Source organism: Pimephales promelas, chromosome 3, assembly GCF_988280905.1.
Source record: "Pimephales promelas chromosome 3, fPimPro1.hap1.1, whole genome shotgun sequence".
In the NCBI taxonomy this organism is placed as follows: domain Eukaryota; kingdom Metazoa; phylum Chordata; class Actinopteri; order Cypriniformes; family Leuciscidae; genus Pimephales; species Pimephales promelas.
The window spans coordinates 28,196,019-28,216,241 of NC_142771.1; the positions used below are offsets into that span (position 1 = coordinate 28,196,019).

A 20,223-nucleotide genomic window follows, 5' to 3' on the forward strand; every position below is an offset into this window, starting at 1 on the left:
TACATCTTATTTCAACTTTAAAATGTTTTATAGTTTTATTTTAAAAACAAAAAAATATATATTCAAAGCTACATTCATTTTTCATGATTTCAAAGATATTTTAAAGGAAAGGATTATCTTTTAAATGCTTCCAATTATTTAGCAGACAAATGTATGGGAAATGTATTACAGCTAACAAGTGTCTCACCTTAGAAACATTTAAACATCATTTTAGAAACATCCCAGGATGCACCTTATGAAGTCTCCTTAAATAAACCCATAGTGAAAACTATATAGTTTTCTTTGTTTAATATTCACTACTTAATTCCTATACTTTTGCTTGTAATTTCATAGTTCTAAATCTTTTACCGTTATTTTAAAATGTGGAAAATAAATTATAATAAAGAGTAGCTGCGTCAAAAAAAAAAATCGAAACACCACACGTTTAAATTGAAATCCATAAAAACAATTTATTTTTTCATTTTACATCTTACAAAACAAACTCATGGGCTCACAGCATGTAGACTGCCTTAGGGTGCACAATTGATACCATTTTACAAAGATGTAGAAAAAGCTGAAAAAAGGGGTGGCTAGTATCATAAAAAGGCCAAGGCACTGTCAACGAAAGAATCAAAAATAAAAGAAACTGTATCCAAACAACCAAAAGAGAAAGAAACAAGTACATAAAAAGAACGATTGCATGTAAAGGTAGGACTGTGGGTCTGACTAACCATGGTTAAAATACAGTACTAAGAAGACTTTGCTGAGGGGAAGTCTCAACTGATCTGTGACGAGTCTGCCCATGCGCTATCATTTAAACACCGAATGTTTGCACCAGCGCAAGCGAAACTAACTGCTTTTCGAAGTGTTTTGATAGTCAAGCAGGACCCTCCACTATTCGAAAAGGAAAATATTTGGTTCTGTAAAAAACGCTGTCTTCATGGCTCAGAGAAGTATAATGCATTTAAGAATCACTAGTATTGTCCATCCCTGTTGTAGGAGGGGCTCGACGCTCACGCAAACTAAGACACGCCCACATACTGCAACCAGAGTGCTGATTGGTTGGCTGCAATGCTCAAACGCTGCTGCAAACACTTCATAAACGGCTAAAAATGTACCTTCAAGTATAATCAACTTCGTTGTTGTTTCTTAGCCCCTGCTGCGATGAACTGGCGAACTAAGAAAGAAGAGGAGGAATGAGGAAGAGGAGAAATTCAAATAGCAGAAAAACAGCCTGAGCCCATTCCTACTCTTTCAGATGACAGATGGTATGCTCAAAAAGAGAGACAAATATTACAATAATTCAACACTTATGAGCTATTATATTTTTTTTTCATTAAACGCAACTGTGACTGTCATTACTCACTTTGAAGAAAAAAAAAAGAAAAAAAAAATATGACTCCTAAATGAATCAGAACAATGTTAATAAATTAAATCAAATACCAATAAAGTATTTTATATAACCAAGATATCCATAACCGCATCCTAAAAATAAATAGCTAAAATTAAGCCTAAACCTGAACTCTTGTGCATTAATCTCTCGCCAATAAAGTATTTTATATAACCAAGATATCCATAACCCCATACTAAAAATAAATAGCTAAAATTAGGCCTAAACTTGAACTCTTGCGCATTAATCTCTCGTTTTACAGTGCAAATGTTAGAAGTTGTAGATGAGAAAGGGTACAGGCTCAGGAGTAAAAAGAGTGGCTCAAGACATCTGCATCATGCTCTTTCTTTCCTCCTCTTCTCTCTCTCTTTCTTTCTTTCGGTGATTTGATGTCATTTTCAACTTTCTTATTTCTCTTTCTCCGTATATATCCCCCCCCAAGCTTGCTGGTCTGTCTCACCCTCTGTTCACTGTCTTAATTCCCTCTTCTCTCAATCTCCACCTTCTTATAAGTCCTCGTGCTCACATCTTGCGGATCACCACTACTGTGGTGAGAACTCCGGCCAGGAAAACCCCGATAGTTTGCCATGTGGGGGTCCCAAAATAGGAGCGGATTCCCTCCTAAAGGAGAAGAAATGGGATGTTTCAGATGGCAAGAGTAGAAGAGCATTTAATGCAGAGAAAATTACATTAGCTTAAAAAAATGATATAAGAGTCAATAACAGATACATGATAATAAAAGGGGAAAAAAGGCTACAAATATAACACATCAAGTTCTTAGAAAAGTTATTCTTGTATTAATGATTACCCATTTAAATTTTCTTTTAATATACATTATATATATATATATATATATATATATTACACACAAACACACATTTCATTAAATAATGTAAGAAATCTTGAAAACCCATATTCATTATTAATTTCAAGGTGACTTCAAAAAAAGAAAAAAGTATTATTGATTATATTATATTAAATTATATATTTTTATAAATTATATATATATATATATATATATATATTATATAATTATTTTATATATAATCTATAAAATATATATTATGAATTATATATTTTTTAGATTATATATTATTAATTATATAAATTCCATTACATTTCTATGCTGACATAATCAAAGACAAATGGATGTGGTAATTAATAATAACCAATAAATTCTGCCAAACAATTAAACCAAAAAAAAAAAAAAAAAACACTACTGTTCAAAAGTTTGTGGTCTATACAATTTTTGAAAGTTTTTTTTAGGCTGAATTTATTTGATCAAAAATATAGTAAAAACAGTTGATTTATGATTAATTGATTTCTATTTTAATCTATTTAAAAATGTCATTTATTCCTGTAATTCAAAGCTGAATTTTGAGCATCATTACTCAGTTTCACATGTTCCTTCAGAAATCATTCTAATATGATGATTTGCTTTGTGGAAACCCTGATACACTTTATTCAGGATTCTTTGATGAATAGAAAGATCTATTAGAAAACTTTTGTAAAAGTAACATCATTAAAGTTTTGCTGACATTTTTGATCAATTTAATGCATCCTTGTGGTATGAAATTCTCATCCTTAAAAAAAATAAATTAAAAAGAATGACAGGCCCCAAACCTTTTTTTAACTGTAGTGTGTGTGTACAGTACTGCCTGAATTCTGAGCTTCACATTACGGAAGCTAAATGTTCATGTTGTTTTGTGTCTTTTGTTTATCTCGGTATCAGTGTTTTTGGTAAAGGTCATTGTGGCCTGTGTGGAAATATCACATCGACACTGACATTTCACATGATTCGAAGTCACTGTCATGGCTTACCCATCCACCCTGTTCCCTGATCCAGTTGACAACATGTTCCTGAATGTAGGACATAGTCCAGCTAATGATGGTTCTGATGATGTCAGGAACCTTGGTTAAAATAGCCTAGGAGTACAAGAAAAAAGAAAGATGAATATTTAGAAAATCAAAACAATCTATTTCAATATGAGACTTAGCTTGCGTAGGACTTTACTTTGATGACAAGCCGGCACGCAAAGTAGAAAAGCGCCACCACCCTGCCCCAGTTGAACTTCCCATCAGAGAAGATCTCACGGGCCACTTTCATGAAGACGTCTTGAGTCGGTTGAAGAGCAGAGTCATTTAACATCCTATAGCAAAACGACAGTGAGGATGAGTTGCAGCACACTGCCATCCAGTGGGCATTTCTGAACACAGCAGGTTCACAGCTGGAACCCTAACTTACCTTTGGAGCTGCGTATTTCCATCCAGCTCATCTCCGATCTGCTGCAAACACTGCGCAAGACGTTTATGGCTGGGGTCACACAGCTCAACTCCACCCAACTGACCCTGGGTTACTTCAGCATCACCATGGCGACGAACCCGTTCATAGATGAAGCTGCAAGACAGGGGCGAGATGACTGATGTAATGAACAAAAACAAACAACATGAGAAATGAGAAGTGAAGAGAAGATGATACTCACTTATTGAGAAGTGCAGAACCCAAGGCAAGTATCTGGTCATTGGCATTGCCTTCAAATGACAGGAAATAATAAGGATTAAAAACAGGATACGAGTAAAAAGACTCTGTATTAAAAAAGTTTCACCTTTTTATCTAAAAAAAATCTGAATTATTTTCAATTAGATATTGTTATAAAGTCCAAATTCTGACTTTAAATTGGCTACTGAGGACCCCCATGAAAACGAGATATTTCATCTCATGGGGCTGATCCTCTAATAAATGTTTAAAACTAAATAAATTTGAGATTTTATAACCGCACAATTCTGACTTCATAACTTGTAATTGCGAGTTTATATTATGCAATTCTGAGAGAAAAAAGGCAGAATTGTGAGATAGTCAAAATTATCATTTTTATTTTTTATTCTGTGGCGGAAACAAGCTTCCATAGATAAGTATCTGACAGTGGAGTTGTTCTGTTTGTAGCATGACTCAGTGAATAATTCTGCATACATTTGGTTTCAGTTTCTAAGTGAGTAAAGAGTCAGATGTAAAGAAACTAATATGCATGAGCATGACTCGCTTAACCTAAATTTCATAAATAACTAATTTTGACTATTAATTAACATATTTGAATATTCCGTCAACATCACAAGTCTATTGCTGACCTAAAAGAGGGTCACCCAAAAATGAAAATTTCCTTAAATCAGTTAAGTTATAACGTAACATAAAAAAAAAAAAAATATATATATATATATATATATATATATATCATGATGGAAATCTGTTTTATTAAGAAAGCAGGAGCGTTTTAAAGGGATAGTTCCCCCCAAAATGACAATTCTGTCATTATGTCCAAACGTTAGGCAGAATGACAGCCTCGGTGACCATTCACGTTCATTATACGGAACAAGATGCAATGAAAGTGAACAGTGACTGAGGCTGTTACACTGCCTAGCATCTCTTTATGTGTTCCTCAGAAGAAAGACAGTGATACAGGATTAATTTGGAACAACATACAATTAAGAGTTAACGATTACGTAATTTTAATCTTTAGGTGAACTATTACCTCTAAGACAGCAACCCAACTCGAAACCTGCATAATAAGGCCAGCTATCGCTGAGGTGAGTGTTTACTAACGTTACCCCAAGAGATCATCACTGAAACGATGATGTCACCTCTTCTGGAAATCAACAACATCGCGGTATCGGGCATGTGAGCACGGTCAACACACGAGCACAGAGGCTGTTTCTAAAAACACAGTGTGCTGCCTGTCTAGACAGTATTTCTAGGCATCGTATCGAAAGTTCGGAACGCTCCAGTAACGTTATATGATGCTCGTACATTCGTTCGGTAACGTTACGCGGATGATGGACAAACATACTGTCTGAACAGGCGGCTCACTTTAAAACAGCCAAATAAGACTGCGGTTTCCTTTTTCATTGTCATTGTTGTCAATCAGCAACGTTACCTTTGTGCGGCGGATCGTCCGCTGGTCGGTATGTGTACAGACATGTTTCAAACAAACAGCGGTGTTGTGATGTGACAGTGAACGGCACTGCGCAAACTCACAGTTCACGTTATAATTAAAGTCTAATCTATATAAAAACGTCAGTCTAAATATGCTATAGGGTATCTGAGTTATGAATCAGAAAAACAGGCGAAAATCATTATTTGGACATAAAAGCGGCACTTACCAGTATCGCCTCCACCCGATGGGGCTGCCATATTATCATGAAAATAAGCGTGAACGCTTCCGCTGCGTGACGTCAATCAGTGATCGACAGGAGGAAGTCAGCGGAGTGGATGCAGCACGCTTCAAATAAAACAATCATTTAGAGGAAACGTTCTTGACCTGCTATAAACATATCATTGATTTAAATTACAAGCTATATTGTATATAAATTACAACATTTGCACATTTTTGTTAATTTGGGGGTGTTTTTCACCCTCGAGTTTAAGCTCGATATTATCACCATTAAAGTCTTAAGTATCAAATACTATACAAAACATACAAGTGCATAATTTTTATATAGATTAATGTCATATGTTTGTTTTTCTTTGTTAGATTTCTTTATTGTTTATTGTAATAAGAAAAAGTTCACTGCAGTTTGACTTTGTTTTTCAAAACTCCATCTGTGTAAAATTATTCTGTACACATTGTAAGACGTATTTTTTGTACTGTATTTAAATTATGCAAAATTAGACGCAACGACATTTATAATAATTGTGAACCAAATATGTTTTGAAGCACCGCACACAAAACACATGATGGATACAAGTATTCTACCTTTTCAACAGTGAATTCAGACGTTAGCGCCAGTCACTTGAAGCACAAACCACTTGTCGTTAAAACGATTTCAAAAGTTGTTTAAATGTAAATAATGAAATAATATCGGTTAAAATACATTACATTTGTCAAACACGAAGATCAAACTCAGTCACCACGCCTACAATTTGTCGTCATATCCGCGAAAGCCTCTCTTCCGTCCGTCTCGCGCATGTGTAGTCCTCTTTACGACTCGGGTGGCGAAGATGGCGGACGCTCAGGTATGTGAGTTCCTACGGCGTGGTCATGAAAACTCATTTGATTTCATGATAAGCTTCAGTTGAAAGCCACAAATTCTGGTAGATGGACAGTGAAGAAACCACCATGGAGACAATGGTGTCGAAATCGACCACAAAAAAGACTAGAATATGCGTTTTTCAACCCCGGCTAACTGGTGGCAAGCGTTGCTGAACGGAAACGCGGGCGGCCTTTACTACATCAACACAATGTGACTATTACACATCCAACTCTTTATATGGACTACGGTTGTTGTAATACCCTGAATTAAGTTCGTTGAGTGATTAAAATAACTGAATTTGTCTGGAAAGCAACTCCAGCACATGGAAAGTTTTGCTAGGTTTGTCGCAAATTTACAATGCTTCTCCTGTCCAGAATCACTTTTTGTGGATTTGAGCACATGCTCTAAATGGACATCAAGCTGCAAATGATGATAAATAAATCACGACGGTCTTCCAAGTCTCTGAGGCTTTGACGACACTGCCTTATGGCATTTTTCTGATGCAGCATATAATCCCTAAAATGTTTTATGGCCTTTTTGATGCATAGTCCAACACATCCGTCATTCATGATTTTTAGGTATGTTATGTTTCTTTATCCATTGGTTTGTAAGGAACATGACTGACTCTGTGCTTGTTTTCTGTTTCAGAACGAGAGGTCTTATCAGAAACAGCCCACCATCTTCCAGAACAAGAAGCGAGTTTTGGCTGTTGAAGGGAGTGCGAAAGAAAAGCTCCCACGTTACCACAGAAATGTTGGCTTGGGCTTTAAAACCCCCAGAGAGGTGAGCTTGTTTTTCTTTGTTAACTTAACTTTTCACTGCAAATGATGTTATTTCATGACGGTCTTCCTAGACTCCTGGAGAGCTCTGAGGATACAGCCTTAAGGCAATGCTGATGCAGTTGTATGTGCTTTCATTATGTATCATAAATTGGTTTCAAATGACTATAAACAACTTGTGCTTTACTTCCACAGGCTATTGAAGGCACTTATATCGACAAGAAATGCCCGTTCACTGGAAATGTGTCCATCAGAGGCCGGATTCTGTCTGGTGAGCCTTTGTAGCTCTTTGTGGCGTAATTGTAGTTTTATTGGGGTGCAGATGATGTCTTATCACGATGGTCTTCTGAACCATTTAGGTTTTGAGGATAGTGCCTAATGGCTTTACTGATGCCTCCCTGTATATCTTTGTCATTTTGTAAGTCAAAGATATTCTTAAAAGGGATAATTCACCCCAAAATTGAAATGGTCATTTACTCACCCTCAAGTTATTCCAAACCTGTTGGAATTGCTCTTCTGCTGAACACAAGATATTTTGAAGAATGTCCACACACGCACAATGGAAGTCAATTGGGCCCATCAAACTGTTTGGTTGGACATTCTTCAAAATATCACCTTTTGTTCAGAAGAAGTAAATTCTTACAGTTGTGGAGCAATTTGAAGGCGAGTAATTGGCAGATTTTCCCTCTTGGGTGAACTATCCCTTTAAAAGACTGTTTGCTGGCCAATCGATATACTGCATGTGAACTTATTTGCGGTCACCATTTTCCAGGTGTGGTGACCAAGATGAAGATGCAGAGGACCATTGTCATCAGGCGGGACTACTTGCATTACATCCGCAAGTACAACCGTTTTGAGAAGAGGCATAAGAACATGTCTGTCCACCTCTCTCCATGCTTCAGGTAAAATTCCTATTGTTGGGGAGGAATCCTTTTCATCCTTTCCATCCTTTTAGGTGCCCAAAAACCCTTTATGTTAGCTGCGAATGATGATTTATCATGACGGTCTTCCAAGTCTCAGACTTTGACGAAACTGCCTTATGGCATCACTGATGCAGCAAATAATAGTCCCTAAAATGTTTCTTCACACTCAAGGTTTTTGGGTTGAATTACTAGTTAGTTAGAAAAACTACTTTTTCTCTTAGTCTTTCTTGAATGTCACTAATGTTCTCCTTATTTTTAGGGATGTGACTGTTGGTGACATCGTTACAGTTGGAGAATGCCGACCTCTCAGCAAGACGGTGAGGTTCAACGTTCTGAAGGTCACCAAGGCAGCTGGAGCCAAGAAGCAGTTCCAGAAGTTCTAGAACTGTTGGCTTAACAATATGGTTCCTCTGCATCGTTTGTGGAAGTGAATAAAAATCTGTTCTTTAAATTTCTGTATAGTGTATTCTATAATGTCATTTTGGAAAAGCACCCCCCCCACACACACAAATCATATTTTGGATATCTCTATGATCAGCACAGATAATGTACTTGCCTGAGAAAGAACTAGGGAGTATGAGGTAACTACATCATGAGGTAAGGTGTAGACTCGGGGTTAGTACATACTATGTTCATGGCATAGGGAATAAAGTGCGACCGAATATTTTGTTTTAGTGTGGTTGATGTTTTGATAGATTATGACTCCCATATCTCATTAATGACACCTGCACACAGTTTGTAGTTTTCTTCAAATATTTTGTAATGTTATTTTTTTTTATGGCATTTCCATCAGTTTCTGAGTGATTCTAGAAAAAAACCATTCACATTTAGAAATTTTGCTAAGCCTTACTTTTTATGAGTATTCTGCATTGGATTGTCTTGTTTAAATCTGTTAGGTCTAGTCAGGGGCAGAATGGGACAAAAAAAAAATCAGCCCTGGCACTTATAGCCACATCAGCTCACGTAACCACACGCATTCAAATGTAGGGTAGTTTGGGGGTTTCGGGGGCATGATACCTGAGAAAATTTGGATTTCTCTGACCTACAGGTATGGCAATTTAAGACTTTAAAAGGCCAAAAATGCAGCCTAATGTTTCGCAGCAGTTGCTGTTCAAAAAAGGAGGATTCCATTATGTAGCTGCTAGTGATGAATGCTATTCGCATAAAGTGTAAATGAAGGTCTGGGAATAACCTCGACTGAACGGACATTACTTTTCTTTTTTCAAATTACAAGGTTTATTAATTTACACACTGTTGTTATGTATGTGTATACACGCCTAGGACACATCCAGCAGATGGCGCTACTTCACTGCTGCTGAACGCGCCAGCCCAAAACACGTCGATTGTCTACGTCACGCTCGCCATCCGTGTTTGAACGTGGCGGCGCGAGGTTGTGGAAATTAGATATTATATACTATTCGGTGTTTTCCTTGTTTGCACATTTAATGAGAACACATATTTAAACCAATAGTTGCATACAACACTAATTAATGGTTGTCGTGTTGCATAACTCACCCCAATGATTGACGGAACAGACATGACAGCCTCGGTAAGCTAATGTTGTGTACAAACAGCTAACGTTAACGTTTTTGTTGTAAGCTAAAAACGGATTATTGTGTTTTTTCCTTTTATTATATTATTAACTGTTTGTTTATACAGGCTTCTGTTAAATGGAAGGGGTTGTTCAGTCTTGGAGAGGAGTTTGAAGATGAGGTTTGGAATTTACTTTTAGTTTTGATATGCGTTTAGTATAGTTTACAAAACAAAGTTTACATAGAATAAGTTGCAGATATTTAATGTTATATATATATATATATATATATATATATATATGTGTGTGTGTGTGTGTGTATATATGTATGTGTATATATTTTTTTTCTTTCTTTCATACATTATGTGTGTATTGTGTATGCACGTGTATGTGTATAATTTGTTTTATATTTTTATGGTTTTTCATCTTTAGGATTTGCTTGAACCTGATTGGACATGTCCATCAGAGCGCACATCTTCTACCGCTCCCTCTGTAACTCCACCATCTGAGTCCTCGCATGTGTTGGCTGAAAAATCCACTCATGTTCAGCAGAGACCTGTTAGCTTGTCATCAGACCCTGGGGAAAATACGTCAGGATCTGGTTGTGTGGCGACTCTTCGAACTCCAACATGTGGCACTATCAATTCCCCACCAGATTTCTCCGTACCTTGCCATCAGACACTTTTATCCCTCAGAGCCCCTGCGTCATCCCTGAAACCCTCCTCTAACCAAGTAAACCATCCACCGCCAGCATCTCTCAGTGTCCCACAGAGAGACCCCACTCCTCAGGATGACTTTGATGACTGGGATGTGGATCTGGAGGAGCTGGATAGCATTCCTCAAGTGGTTTCTGAGCCACAAAATATTTCTTCACCTCTGGATAACATTTCACCCATTAAACGAATGAGACATTCAGCACCAGAAGTGTCCTCCCATGGTAGGTTCAGTGGTACCTGCTCAGTGTCCGTTGCACGGCCCTTAATCAACAGCTCATTCGCTTCCAATGTTGAAGCCCCCAGGTGTCCGTCTACCCCTATGCAGAATCCAAATCACATGCGTATCCCCACTACATTAGTCTCACGAGTTCCCAGACCTGTCACTACAAGGCCTCCAGTGGTGTCTCCTCGCTGCCACATGGGTACTTCATCACCGAGGACCCCGCTGCAGCCCAGAGGATCTCTTTTCCACTCTGCATCATCTGCTATTGATTCCTCTTCCACATTAACACCTCGTCCTCTCAACACACCCGTCCTGACCAATCACTTGGTCCAGCTGGTGTCTGCAGCCAATAAGACACCTCAGAGACCACAGAGTTGTATGATGATAACCAAAGCACGTCGTTTTCCTGGCCCAGCAGGAGCATTACCACAGCAGGTCAGCCAAGCCGTAATCTAGCTGATTACTCTTAATGGAACACAATATGAACTGCCCAGATCTGTTATTTAGTGTATTGCAAGACTATTTCTCCTTAAAACCTGTTGTTTATATGAATTATTGTTCTATAGCTTGTAGCTTTGATATTTCTTTTGTTTCCTTACTATTTGCTTACAGTATTCCTATTTATGTTGTTTTGTAGGTCAGTGGGGGGAGTCTTGATGATATTGTTGTGTCAGTTCCTCATACACCTGCACATGGAGCGGTTGCTCGCCTTAGAAATGAGGTATGTGAACACGGGACCTTCCCCATTACACAATTACAGTCGATGGATTTGAGGCTTTGTGGGTTATTTTGTCTCAATTCAACCAGAGGTCCCTGGCTAAAAAATTTAATATTGATAAAAAAAATTCATGTGATAGAAATAGGTAAATGAAGGGGAAAGCTAAAATATAAAATATGAGCGTAATCCACTATTTTGTGGAGTGTCAAAATATCAATTTTCACCTGACATTTGGAGTCAGATTACAGGGGGTTAAAATTAATTGAGAAAAATAACAGCATCATCATTATTATTATTCTTATTATTATTATTTTTTTTTTTGCATGGAGATTGAAAAACTGTTAAACTGTTGACTTTAGCAATCATTATTGCATATGACAATTCAATTCAAAAATGTGAAAAAAAAAGCACAACTTGAGTATTTTGCCCCAAGTGTGCATGCATGTAACTCAATAAATATTAAAGATAACTTAATATACCTTTAAATTGTAGTTCCTAAACTTTTCTGACAAAGTGACTCTCATTTGGTTTTCTCCCATTAAAATGAGTTAAATTGGATTGAACCAAATAGTGCCTTAAAAATCAAGATTTCATAAGAAAGTTGGTTAATAACAAGAATCTAAAATTATATGAAGATATCTTTAATAATTTTTAATGAATTACAAGGAAATCAGCTCTGGGGGAAAAAAAACAAAACTTTTGGCACTCAGACAGTGGTTCTATCTATGCAATTGTTTTGATAAAAAAATAAAATCCATTTCTAGTTTCAAACGAGCAGCAACCTTCCAGCAAAAATCAAAATGCACATAAATCACTGTCACACACACATGCTCAGAGTAATATTGTATGTTACTGCACAATACATTAACTAGCAGAATCACGATACTCTGTCTCACTTGTAGCTACAGTATGTCTTTTAACTATTATAATATTTTGAAGGGCAAAAACAGAGACATTAACTTTTTACATCATTAACTGTCACTTAAGCGTGATGCCCTGTGCGGTCGCACACTTGAGCTAACTCGAAACAAGCTCCACCCACATACCTAAGCCATTAAATGTCCGAATGATTCCGCGTGCATGTTCACGCCGTTAAATGTTAGAGCGAAACGAAGCAAAATGTAGATCTACATCTGGGGAGTAATATTTTTTCTTTCCTAGGATGGTAGGGGAAGACTCAAATGCTATTAACCCCAGTGACGGGTCGGTTTAGGGACGGGGTTGGGGTAGGCCATATATTTATATATATATATATATATATATATGCAGTAATCTAACGTTAAGTCAACGGCGTTCATAAACGCGCTGAAAAGCGATTATGCTTGTTGATAGCACACCAAAAATGGAAATATGAATTGGTGTGTCATACATACGGCATTTCATGAGATCAGTCTGTACACTCATCATCAGACAGGGTGTCCATTTTTCTCAGCAGGTCTCCAGCTCTCAAGTGAGCGAGGAAGAGGAGTTCAGCAGGGGTCCGTGGGCAGTGATGAAGTCTGAGATGGGATTGGACGAGAAGAACCCTTCTTGCTTTCTGCATTTGTACAGTGTTGTCATGGTTCTCCGTAAGGTGAGCTACTTGTATCTCACAGCAAACTGTGTATTTAAATTAGATTTTGAGTGTTTGTGCTTAGGATAGAACTTTGTTGGTTTGCAGATTTGTTCATTTTATCCAGATTTGTACGATACATATTTGTATTGCTTTGCAATGCCTGTAGTGGAAGTCCATGACTATAATCAGGACAAATGAGACGTTTCGGCTCCCTAAATGATTAACACAAACATAATCACTGTTGTCATCAGTCACCTTAAAGTGATTATTAATGTAATTTTAATGTGTTTTGCCCAGTGTGTCATAACGATCCTCTGCTAATGGTACACGTGTGTTAAATATTCATTAGGCTGACAAATGCTGATTAGCTTTTCACTTGATTCATTACCAATGGCCTTGAGGCTGTGCTCCAACTTATGTTTTTTTTTTCTTTCTGTTATTCTCTTGTTTTCTTTGGTGCTTATTTGTGACTTAAATCTCTCTCACTCCTCCAGGCTGCTCTCAGGCAGCTAACTAAGAATAAGGTTCCTAACATGGCTGTTGTCTTGAAGAGTATCACACACACGCATGTAGACGCGAAGGCCATCTTCAGAGATCCAACGGGTACGACAAATAATTAGTGGTTAATGGTACATTACATATTCATACATCCATCCATACATGCATACCAGGGGGTTCCTGACTGAGCTGGTTTTCCTGGTCTGATTGACTCATCTTTTCCTGTTTCTTTTTCTCTCTGAAGGTGAGATGCAGGGCACAGTTCATCGTCGCCTGGTGGAAGACAGACTGGGAGAGCTCAAGACAGGAGCTGTGTTATTACTGAAACAAGTAACTATCTTTTTGACCCCATTATAAACTATACCATGAACTAATATGCACTTAAAGGACAACTCCAGCGCAAAATGACCTTTGGTCTAATTACACATTGGTACCTAGTCAACCGTTCTCTGACATTTGTTTAGTTTATAACGCTAGTATATAGGGCTAGACGTAATGAAAAATAAAAATCGTTATTTAATACCACTAACAAGGTTCAATATAGCTCCACACTGACGCAGTAACAATGAGGGTCCCTACATGCAAACCGAAGCATTGAAAACTTTGTACAGAGAGTTATTTTTTAAAGACGGTCCACTTTGCGTATACAGGCAGGAGCCATCTTTGAAAAACATTTCGACCAGGCGAACCACGAACGCTGTGCCTTAAAAAAAGAGACTTAGTGCTTCTTCCACAAGATACACACTAAAGAGATGGCGGATTATTCAACCGACGAACCGTTTATGTTTGATGGATGGTCTTATATTTTCGAAAGAGAGAGGGAGAGAATAAAATGTTCTCTCATCACATAAAATGTTGCCCTGATGAGCATTGAGCAAGCAGGTGACAGTCCCTTGATGGCGAGAATGAAGATTTTATCGTTGCAATGCAGTTTCTGCTCTCTCTCTAATGCTTTTACCAATGCAAACACGATGATGTACATACAGTAAGAGCTTTGTCGTGCGGCTTTGATTTCATAACGTGTCATCCAGATAAACTTGCGCTGTGTGGAAAGAGTTCTTTGATTACTTTCTGTATAATTTGTTCACGATTCATGAACGATTTTGAGAGAAAGATTACCTGTCTGAGCTTGAACAATTAGGCTGCACACATCAGAAATTGTTGCTTGGTAGCTCGATCAATTTATTTTCAGACGTTCATCGAGGCCAGTTCTGTATTGGCCCAAGTTGAGGAAACTTGGGAAGTTGTGTTGGCGTATTTCATTTTTTCTTCAGAGGCTCTGATGAAGGAATTAAAAAATACTTTTGTGTTCATTTGTACATCCGAACACTGATCAACTGCCATGCTTCACTCGTTTGCAAGCCATGATATCTCTCGAGGAAAAACTCAAATCTTGCTTGCGCGTTCATACTTCCTAGCTCAGTTTCTCATGGGCGAGCCAAATTCTCTGGGCAGGCAAATCAGAGAAAAGGGAGGTTACCTTTCCTCCGTATGACGTCATACGGAGGAGATTCATGATCAGCGCGCTTGAGCTTTCACTCTCTCAAAGTCAGAGAAAGATAGCCAAAGCTCGGTTTACACCGATTGAAATATCTAGCCACTGGGCGACCATATACAGGCTATAGGGGAACTTATATTAATGTCAAAAAACATTAATATTAACTCTAAATTAATAGTTAATTGTTAATTTTAACTATTAAATAATTAATAGTTAATTTTAAGAATAAAAAAGCGAACTCCTGCCTGTATACGCGAAGTGGACTGTCTTTAAAAAATATCTAATTAATCTCTCTGTACAAAGTTCTCAACGCTTTAGTTTGCGTGTAGGGACCCTCATTTTGTTACTGTGTCAGTGTGGGGCTATATTGACCCTTGTTAGTGGTATTAAATAGAGTTTTTTTTTTTATTTTTCATTATTCTATGCCCTATATATTAGCATTATAAGCTAAAGAGTTTTTTTAGATAAAACTCTTTACATTCGATTATCATGAAAACAAATCTCAGAGAATGGTTGATTAGGTACCAATGTGTTATTAGACCAAAGGTCATTTTGTGCTGGAGTTGTCTTTTAAGATTACACCAGATACTGTTTTACTTTACTCATTACTATTGTAATATATTACTCCGACCCACGGCTTAACATATAGCACATGTTGAGCCATAGCGCTTATGTGGGCATTACAAGATCAGGCTTGCAATATTTGCAGATCCCATTGTGCACTATTCTCTATCATTTCCAGTCCTCTACTGTGTGTCTAATAAAGAGGCAATGAGTCCATAGATTTCCAATTATTTTTAAAGGTGGGTGTGTTTTCACCATCACACCGAAATCACTACCTGAATGTCACACCCAATAACCTTCTCAGGATATACCCACCTGATGGGGTCCTCCATGACTCCCAGCCATCCCACCCTCCACTGGTGAGTTGCCTTGTTCTGTTCCCCTTTGTATGCATGTAATTTTTTATACCGTAAAACTTTTACACGCCTGGTGTGGCTGCAGGTTTGGGTAAATAAAGGCCAGTCTTCAAACACAAGCGCTGTTTTACTCTCTCCCTCACTCGTATTAATCAAAGTCAATTGACACGATAGTAAAAGGTCGGAAGAACGCATATGGAAGTTTAATATGGAAGATTTGGAGATTTATAGAGATGAGAGACTCTGGGCCTACACTCAGTGAACAACAGCTCAACACTAAATTATAAAGGCCTGTCTCGTATAGGCGCCCGTCTCAAATGCAAGCCTGTGCAGTTTGACGATTTGGGGAAAATAAAAGCCTGGGCTATTATTTGAAGTTTTACGGTAATTCTGTTTTAAATCTTTCTCCAAATTGACTCCAATTTGGTGGTGTCCAGCATTTTGCTCGTCTATTGTGGAAGTACCTTTACCAAGGAGATGCTTTCTTTTCCAAAATGTGTCTTTATGAAAGTATTTGTGTGTTGTCTTTATCATTTGTTTTGTTTTCATTTCGCCCCTGTTGTGCCGTGTACAAGCAGGAGTTGCGTAGTGAACCCAGCAAGCCTACGGGGGGCCCGGTTTCTCAGATGGTGCTCCACTTTGATGACGAAGATGAAAATACAGTTGAGGAAAATCGGGCGGCTGATGCTTTAGACACTGCAGCTGGCTCTAATGAGCTCTGTCAAGCATCTACAGTGTTGGGACCAACAGAGGAGACAGCATGGGAAACAGGTGTGTTTGTTGGAGTTTCGTCAATTAAGCAATATCACACAAGCAAGAGTGCTGTTGTAGTCACAATGCCATGTACTGGCTTGAAAGGTCTTGAACATAGTATGTGAGTGGAGTGGAGCGACATTTCTTTTCCCTGCACTAAGTCTTCTGTAAACACCAGGTTTTTTATTTCCACTGCTGAGAAAATCTTACTCTGGGGTGTTTCATATACAATGACGTAACTCTGATTAACCACCATAATGCAACAGTAGTAGGGATGCAACGGGGATGCAACCAACAGTAGGGATGTAACGATTCACTCATCTCACTATGCGATACGATTCACAATACTGATTTTCTCACGATCTTTAAAAAAAAAATAGATTTAAAAGTTTCCCTTTTATTATTTCTCAGACAAAATGCTGTAATATTTAAAATATATATTTATAATTTAAATAATAAATAATAATTTAAAATATATATGTCAAATAATAAAACTACATTTAAAAAAAAAATTCTCTTCAAGGTTGTTTCAACTCTGTCTGTTTGGTCAAGAGGCTGGAGACTGGTACCTTCGCATGTAAAAGACTTTGTAAAATTAGTACCAGATTGACAGGAGTTTTACATTTGTATTAAAGGCAAGATTCTAATTTTTTGTTATAATTTGTATCATTAAACTAGTAAGAGTAAAAAAAAAACACATTTAGAGAAAGAGATGGTAAAATGAATACAACACCTGGTTGCCACGGAAACACTGATGCATCTTGTGTTCTCCTTGGCTCTCGCAGTTGTCGTATTAATGACTTTTACATGAAAACGGAGGTGACTGGTGCTTCTCACGGTGGTGGTGATTATTATTAGTCTACGGAAAGTCAAAATGTCCCCACACCTCCAATTTGAATGAGTCAACATCTACGCTTGCCATCGCCATGTCTACCGTTTGACAGCGTGCGCACACCAGTCTATGCCACACACTGGAACGAGCGGAGCACACCGAGCGTTTTCAGTTCATTCATATATGGCAGTTGAGCTTGGCTCAAACAAGCTCAAGTTCCATGAATGAAGTGAAAACACTCACTAGCTTTGCGCCAGTGTGTGCTCGCTGCAATTGTACCTGTAAAGCAAGTTTCACAACTTCACAGTAGGCTATAAAACGTGTATCGCAATTCGTTTAACATTTCAACCGACTTGAACCGTCACACTTTATCGATTTTCAACCAGTTGTGAGTGAATCGTTACATCCCTAGTGGTTGCTTATTGCGCTCAAGTGCATCATTCACGTTATAACAAAAATCTGTTCTTCTAACAATAGGTCATAAGCTGTAGTTCCAACCACACAAGTTTGTTGAAACTTTGTTTTGGGGAAACACTGAATTGCTGAATGACCTGAAATGGTATCGGCAGAATTTTTATTTTATCCATAGTTGTCTAATCATCCATGGTTTTGGGAAAAAAAAACACCCCTGCCCTAAGCTTTTCTGGAGTGCTAAGGAAACACAGGCGTGTTTGGGAATAAAGTTGTTGCTGCAGGAGAAAATTACCAAAACACTCCCACACTCGCATACTCTAGTCTGGCACAGACAAGCAGAGTGATACTAACAGTACTCTTGTGTTAGCACTCTTGAATGGCACTTCACCATTTAAAATACTCGGAACAATCAATTGAATATTTCATTTCATCAGTCGCATGTTAAAAGCATCAGGTATGAAATAACTTTGTCGAAATGGATCTATGCCAGTCTGCGTCTAAATGGAGGCATTTTGCCAGATCCATTTAGATTTTGTACAGTATTTTCTGTTACTGACTCCTTTCTGACCCCTGATTGACTCAATACTTAAGCTAATTTCAGTCCTATTCAACTGTCTTGACATTTTAAGCAGCATTGAGGTGGAAAACAAGAGGAGACATCGTGCCGTGCATAGCGGTTCAGAAGTCTGAAAGCTTTTGATTAACAGCCTTAGAAAAATGCACCATGGATTTTTCTTTAGTGTCATTAATGTTATAGGGACTGTGAAGGTCTGTCAGTCCTTGGATGACCCGATGTGATTTATATATTGATCAAAATTGAGCATATCGTGATAAATTCTTGCTTTTCGCACACTCCTAAACTGGATTAATTTTCATTCAGAAATGTGTCGCATTGTTTCCGCTTTATTTGAACATACAATGAGTTGTTCAGATTAGAATAATGCTATTATCTCAGTGGCTTTTAACTCACTAGACTCTTTAAATGTTGCTACAAAAAATGTTTTGTCTTCTAAACAGTGGGTGGTATGCTGTGATGTGTTGGAAATGAGATGGGAAAGATAATTTAACTTCTAATTTTCAGATGCTCTGGTGTCTTAGAACTGTGAAGAGAGTGCATGCATTTGAGTATTGATCTTTGTATGTGCCTGTTTCTTTTCTAAAGATGACCTTGACGAGCTGCTCGGGGAGTTACCTGTGGAGTCATATGATGGATTACGTTGATCGCACAGTCACTTAAAATATAAAGTATAATTGTAGAACATGTCTTATATTAATACATATTATGACAATTACTACTATTGAACAAACAACACCTACTAACCAAAGAAATCACTACTTTTGTTTAGGTTTTGTCTAATCCTTTGTAAATATGTGCATAATTCACTTGTCTCATGCATAAATTGGAAATAAATTCCCAATGAGACCCGTAAATGATGTGTTGACTCCTTGAGTCTTGCTAACAAATGCAACATGTTTTTCTAGCTTGTAATTAGATGTGTGTAAGGATGGTTTTTAATTATCCTGAAAATAGCCAGTAATCTGATTGAATTTTTTGGCAAGCTTTTCTTGTGAATTTAAATCTGTCATTAAGGCTACAGTTTGCCAGCTGAATTCCTCCTTGAAGGGCTTGAATGGTGTAATTGGTCATTTTTTTGGTGTGCTAGCAGAGTGGTTGGCATATTGGGGTTGTTCCCGAACTTCCCGCTGTTTAAAAGCTTTTTCAGGTCTTGCTGTAAGACCTCTTGAGTGGTTGACATTATTTGATCATTCCATTGACTGTAATTTTATTACTCTTGTAATTACTACAGTCTTTTAATTTACATTCTTACCTTTGTCTCAATTAGTCTTCGAATCGTTCTGTACTTTCTTGATCGTCTCAACAGCATGTCTCTCTGTGTGTTATTGATTGAACATTTCTTGATTAGGTTGATTCACTGTGAATCATTATAAAGTCATGAAGGTGCAATCATTTATTCAGTCTTCCCTAGAGTACCATGTGTCTAATAATTAATTGGTTAAATATTAAACCCCCTGTCCTCCCTGCATAACTTATCATTTGCAGTGCAGGAGGGTTATATCCATTAGCTGTTTTTTTTTTATTTATTATTTTTTATGACGGCTGTTTATAGACCTATATGGATGGATGGATGCATGCATACGTGCATAGATTCATATATGAGATGGATGGATGTAACACACTCACACACACATGCATCTATCTTTCCATTCAGCTATTAACAATTATGTGCAAATATAGATGTTATTTTTTTAAAGTTCAAAGTTTTTGGTGTTATTATCTCACCATCTACTGTAATATGATTTAGCACAGGGGTTTTCAACTCCAGTCCTCGCGACCATTTCCGGTGAAGGTGTAAGGATGCTCGATAACTTCCGCCGATCAGAGTCCAATGCAATTCAGAGAATTTATATTGAATTTTATACTCCATGCCATGGTTATACTAAAGAAAC

The 20,223-nt window shown here is 37.6% G+C and overlaps 3 protein-coding genes and 4 non-coding genes across 12 annotated transcripts; 6 read left to right on the forward strand and 1 right to left on the reverse strand.

Annotated features, from left to right (window-relative positions):
• Positions 1 to 429: 429 nt before the first annotated feature.
• Positions 430 to 6,258, reverse strand: baxa (BCL2 associated X, apoptosis regulator a). 2 transcript variants are annotated; one of them, XM_089128698.1, is made up of 7 exons: positions 6,241 to 6,258; positions 5,525 to 5,643; positions 3,853 to 3,901; positions 3,615 to 3,767; positions 3,384 to 3,519; positions 3,191 to 3,295; positions 430 to 1,990 (listed from the first exon to the last, which is right to left on the reverse strand). In XM_089128698.1, the coding sequence occupies exons 2-7, from the start codon at positions 5,553 to 5,555 to the stop codon at positions 1,892 to 1,894; spliced, it is 573 nt and encodes a 190-aa protein (XP_088984824.1). In that variant the 5' UTR covers positions 5,556 to 5,643; positions 6,241 to 6,258; the 3' UTR covers positions 430 to 1,891. The 2 variants fall into 2 exon arrangements, with proteins under 2 accessions (XP_088984824.1, XP_039542657.1); XM_039686723.2 differs by having other exon boundaries at positions 6,118 to 6,258.
• Positions 6,242 to 8,547, forward strand: rps11 (ribosomal protein S11). Its single transcript, XM_039693021.2, has 5 exons — positions 6,242 to 6,377; positions 7,043 to 7,177; positions 7,369 to 7,444; positions 7,946 to 8,075; positions 8,356 to 8,547. Exons 1-5 carry the CDS (start codon positions 6,363 to 6,365, stop codon positions 8,477 to 8,479), a joined length of 480 nt encoding a protein of 159 aa, XP_039548955.1. The 5' UTR covers positions 6,242 to 6,362; the 3' UTR covers positions 8,480 to 8,547.
• On the forward strand, positions 6,816 to 6,904 carry LOC120494321 (small nucleolar RNA SNORD35). The gene has a single exon (XR_005625838.2). It is a non-coding gene; the product is annotated as a small nucleolar RNA SNORD35 (small nucleolar RNA).
• On the forward strand, positions 7,214 to 7,299 carry LOC120494320 (small nucleolar RNA SNORD35). The gene has a single exon (XR_005625837.1). It is a non-coding gene; the product is annotated as a small nucleolar RNA SNORD35 (small nucleolar RNA).
• LOC120494319 (small nucleolar RNA SNORD35) lies at positions 7,491 to 7,573 on the forward strand. Its single transcript, XR_005625836.1, has one exon. It is a non-coding gene; the product is annotated as a small nucleolar RNA SNORD35 (small nucleolar RNA).
• LOC120494322 (small nucleolar RNA SNORD35) lies at positions 8,154 to 8,234 on the forward strand. The gene has a single exon (XR_005625839.1). It is a non-coding gene; the product is annotated as a small nucleolar RNA SNORD35 (small nucleolar RNA).
• A 136-nt stretch (positions 8,548 to 8,683) lies between the features above and the next one.
• hrob (homologous recombination factor with OB-fold) lies at positions 8,684 to 19,195 on the forward strand. Of its 5 annotated transcripts, none has more exons than XM_089128695.1 (10): positions 8,684 to 9,645; positions 9,756 to 9,809; positions 10,060 to 11,001; positions 11,204 to 11,287; positions 12,699 to 12,857; positions 13,334 to 13,442; positions 13,582 to 13,667; positions 15,639 to 15,758; positions 16,331 to 16,526; positions 18,917 to 19,195. In XM_089128695.1, the coding sequence occupies exons 1-10, from the start codon at positions 9,616 to 9,618 to the stop codon at positions 18,973 to 18,975; spliced, it is 1,839 nt and encodes a 612-aa protein (XP_088984821.1). In that variant the 5' UTR covers positions 8,684 to 9,615; the 3' UTR covers positions 18,976 to 19,195. The 5 variants fall into 5 exon arrangements, with proteins under 5 accessions (XP_088984821.1, XP_039548953.2, XP_039548954.2 ...); XM_039693019.2 differs by having other exon boundaries at positions 12,717 to 12,857; XM_039693020.2 differs by having other exon boundaries at positions 12,720 to 12,857.
• The last annotated feature ends 1,028 nt before the right edge of the window (positions 19,196 to 20,223 follow it).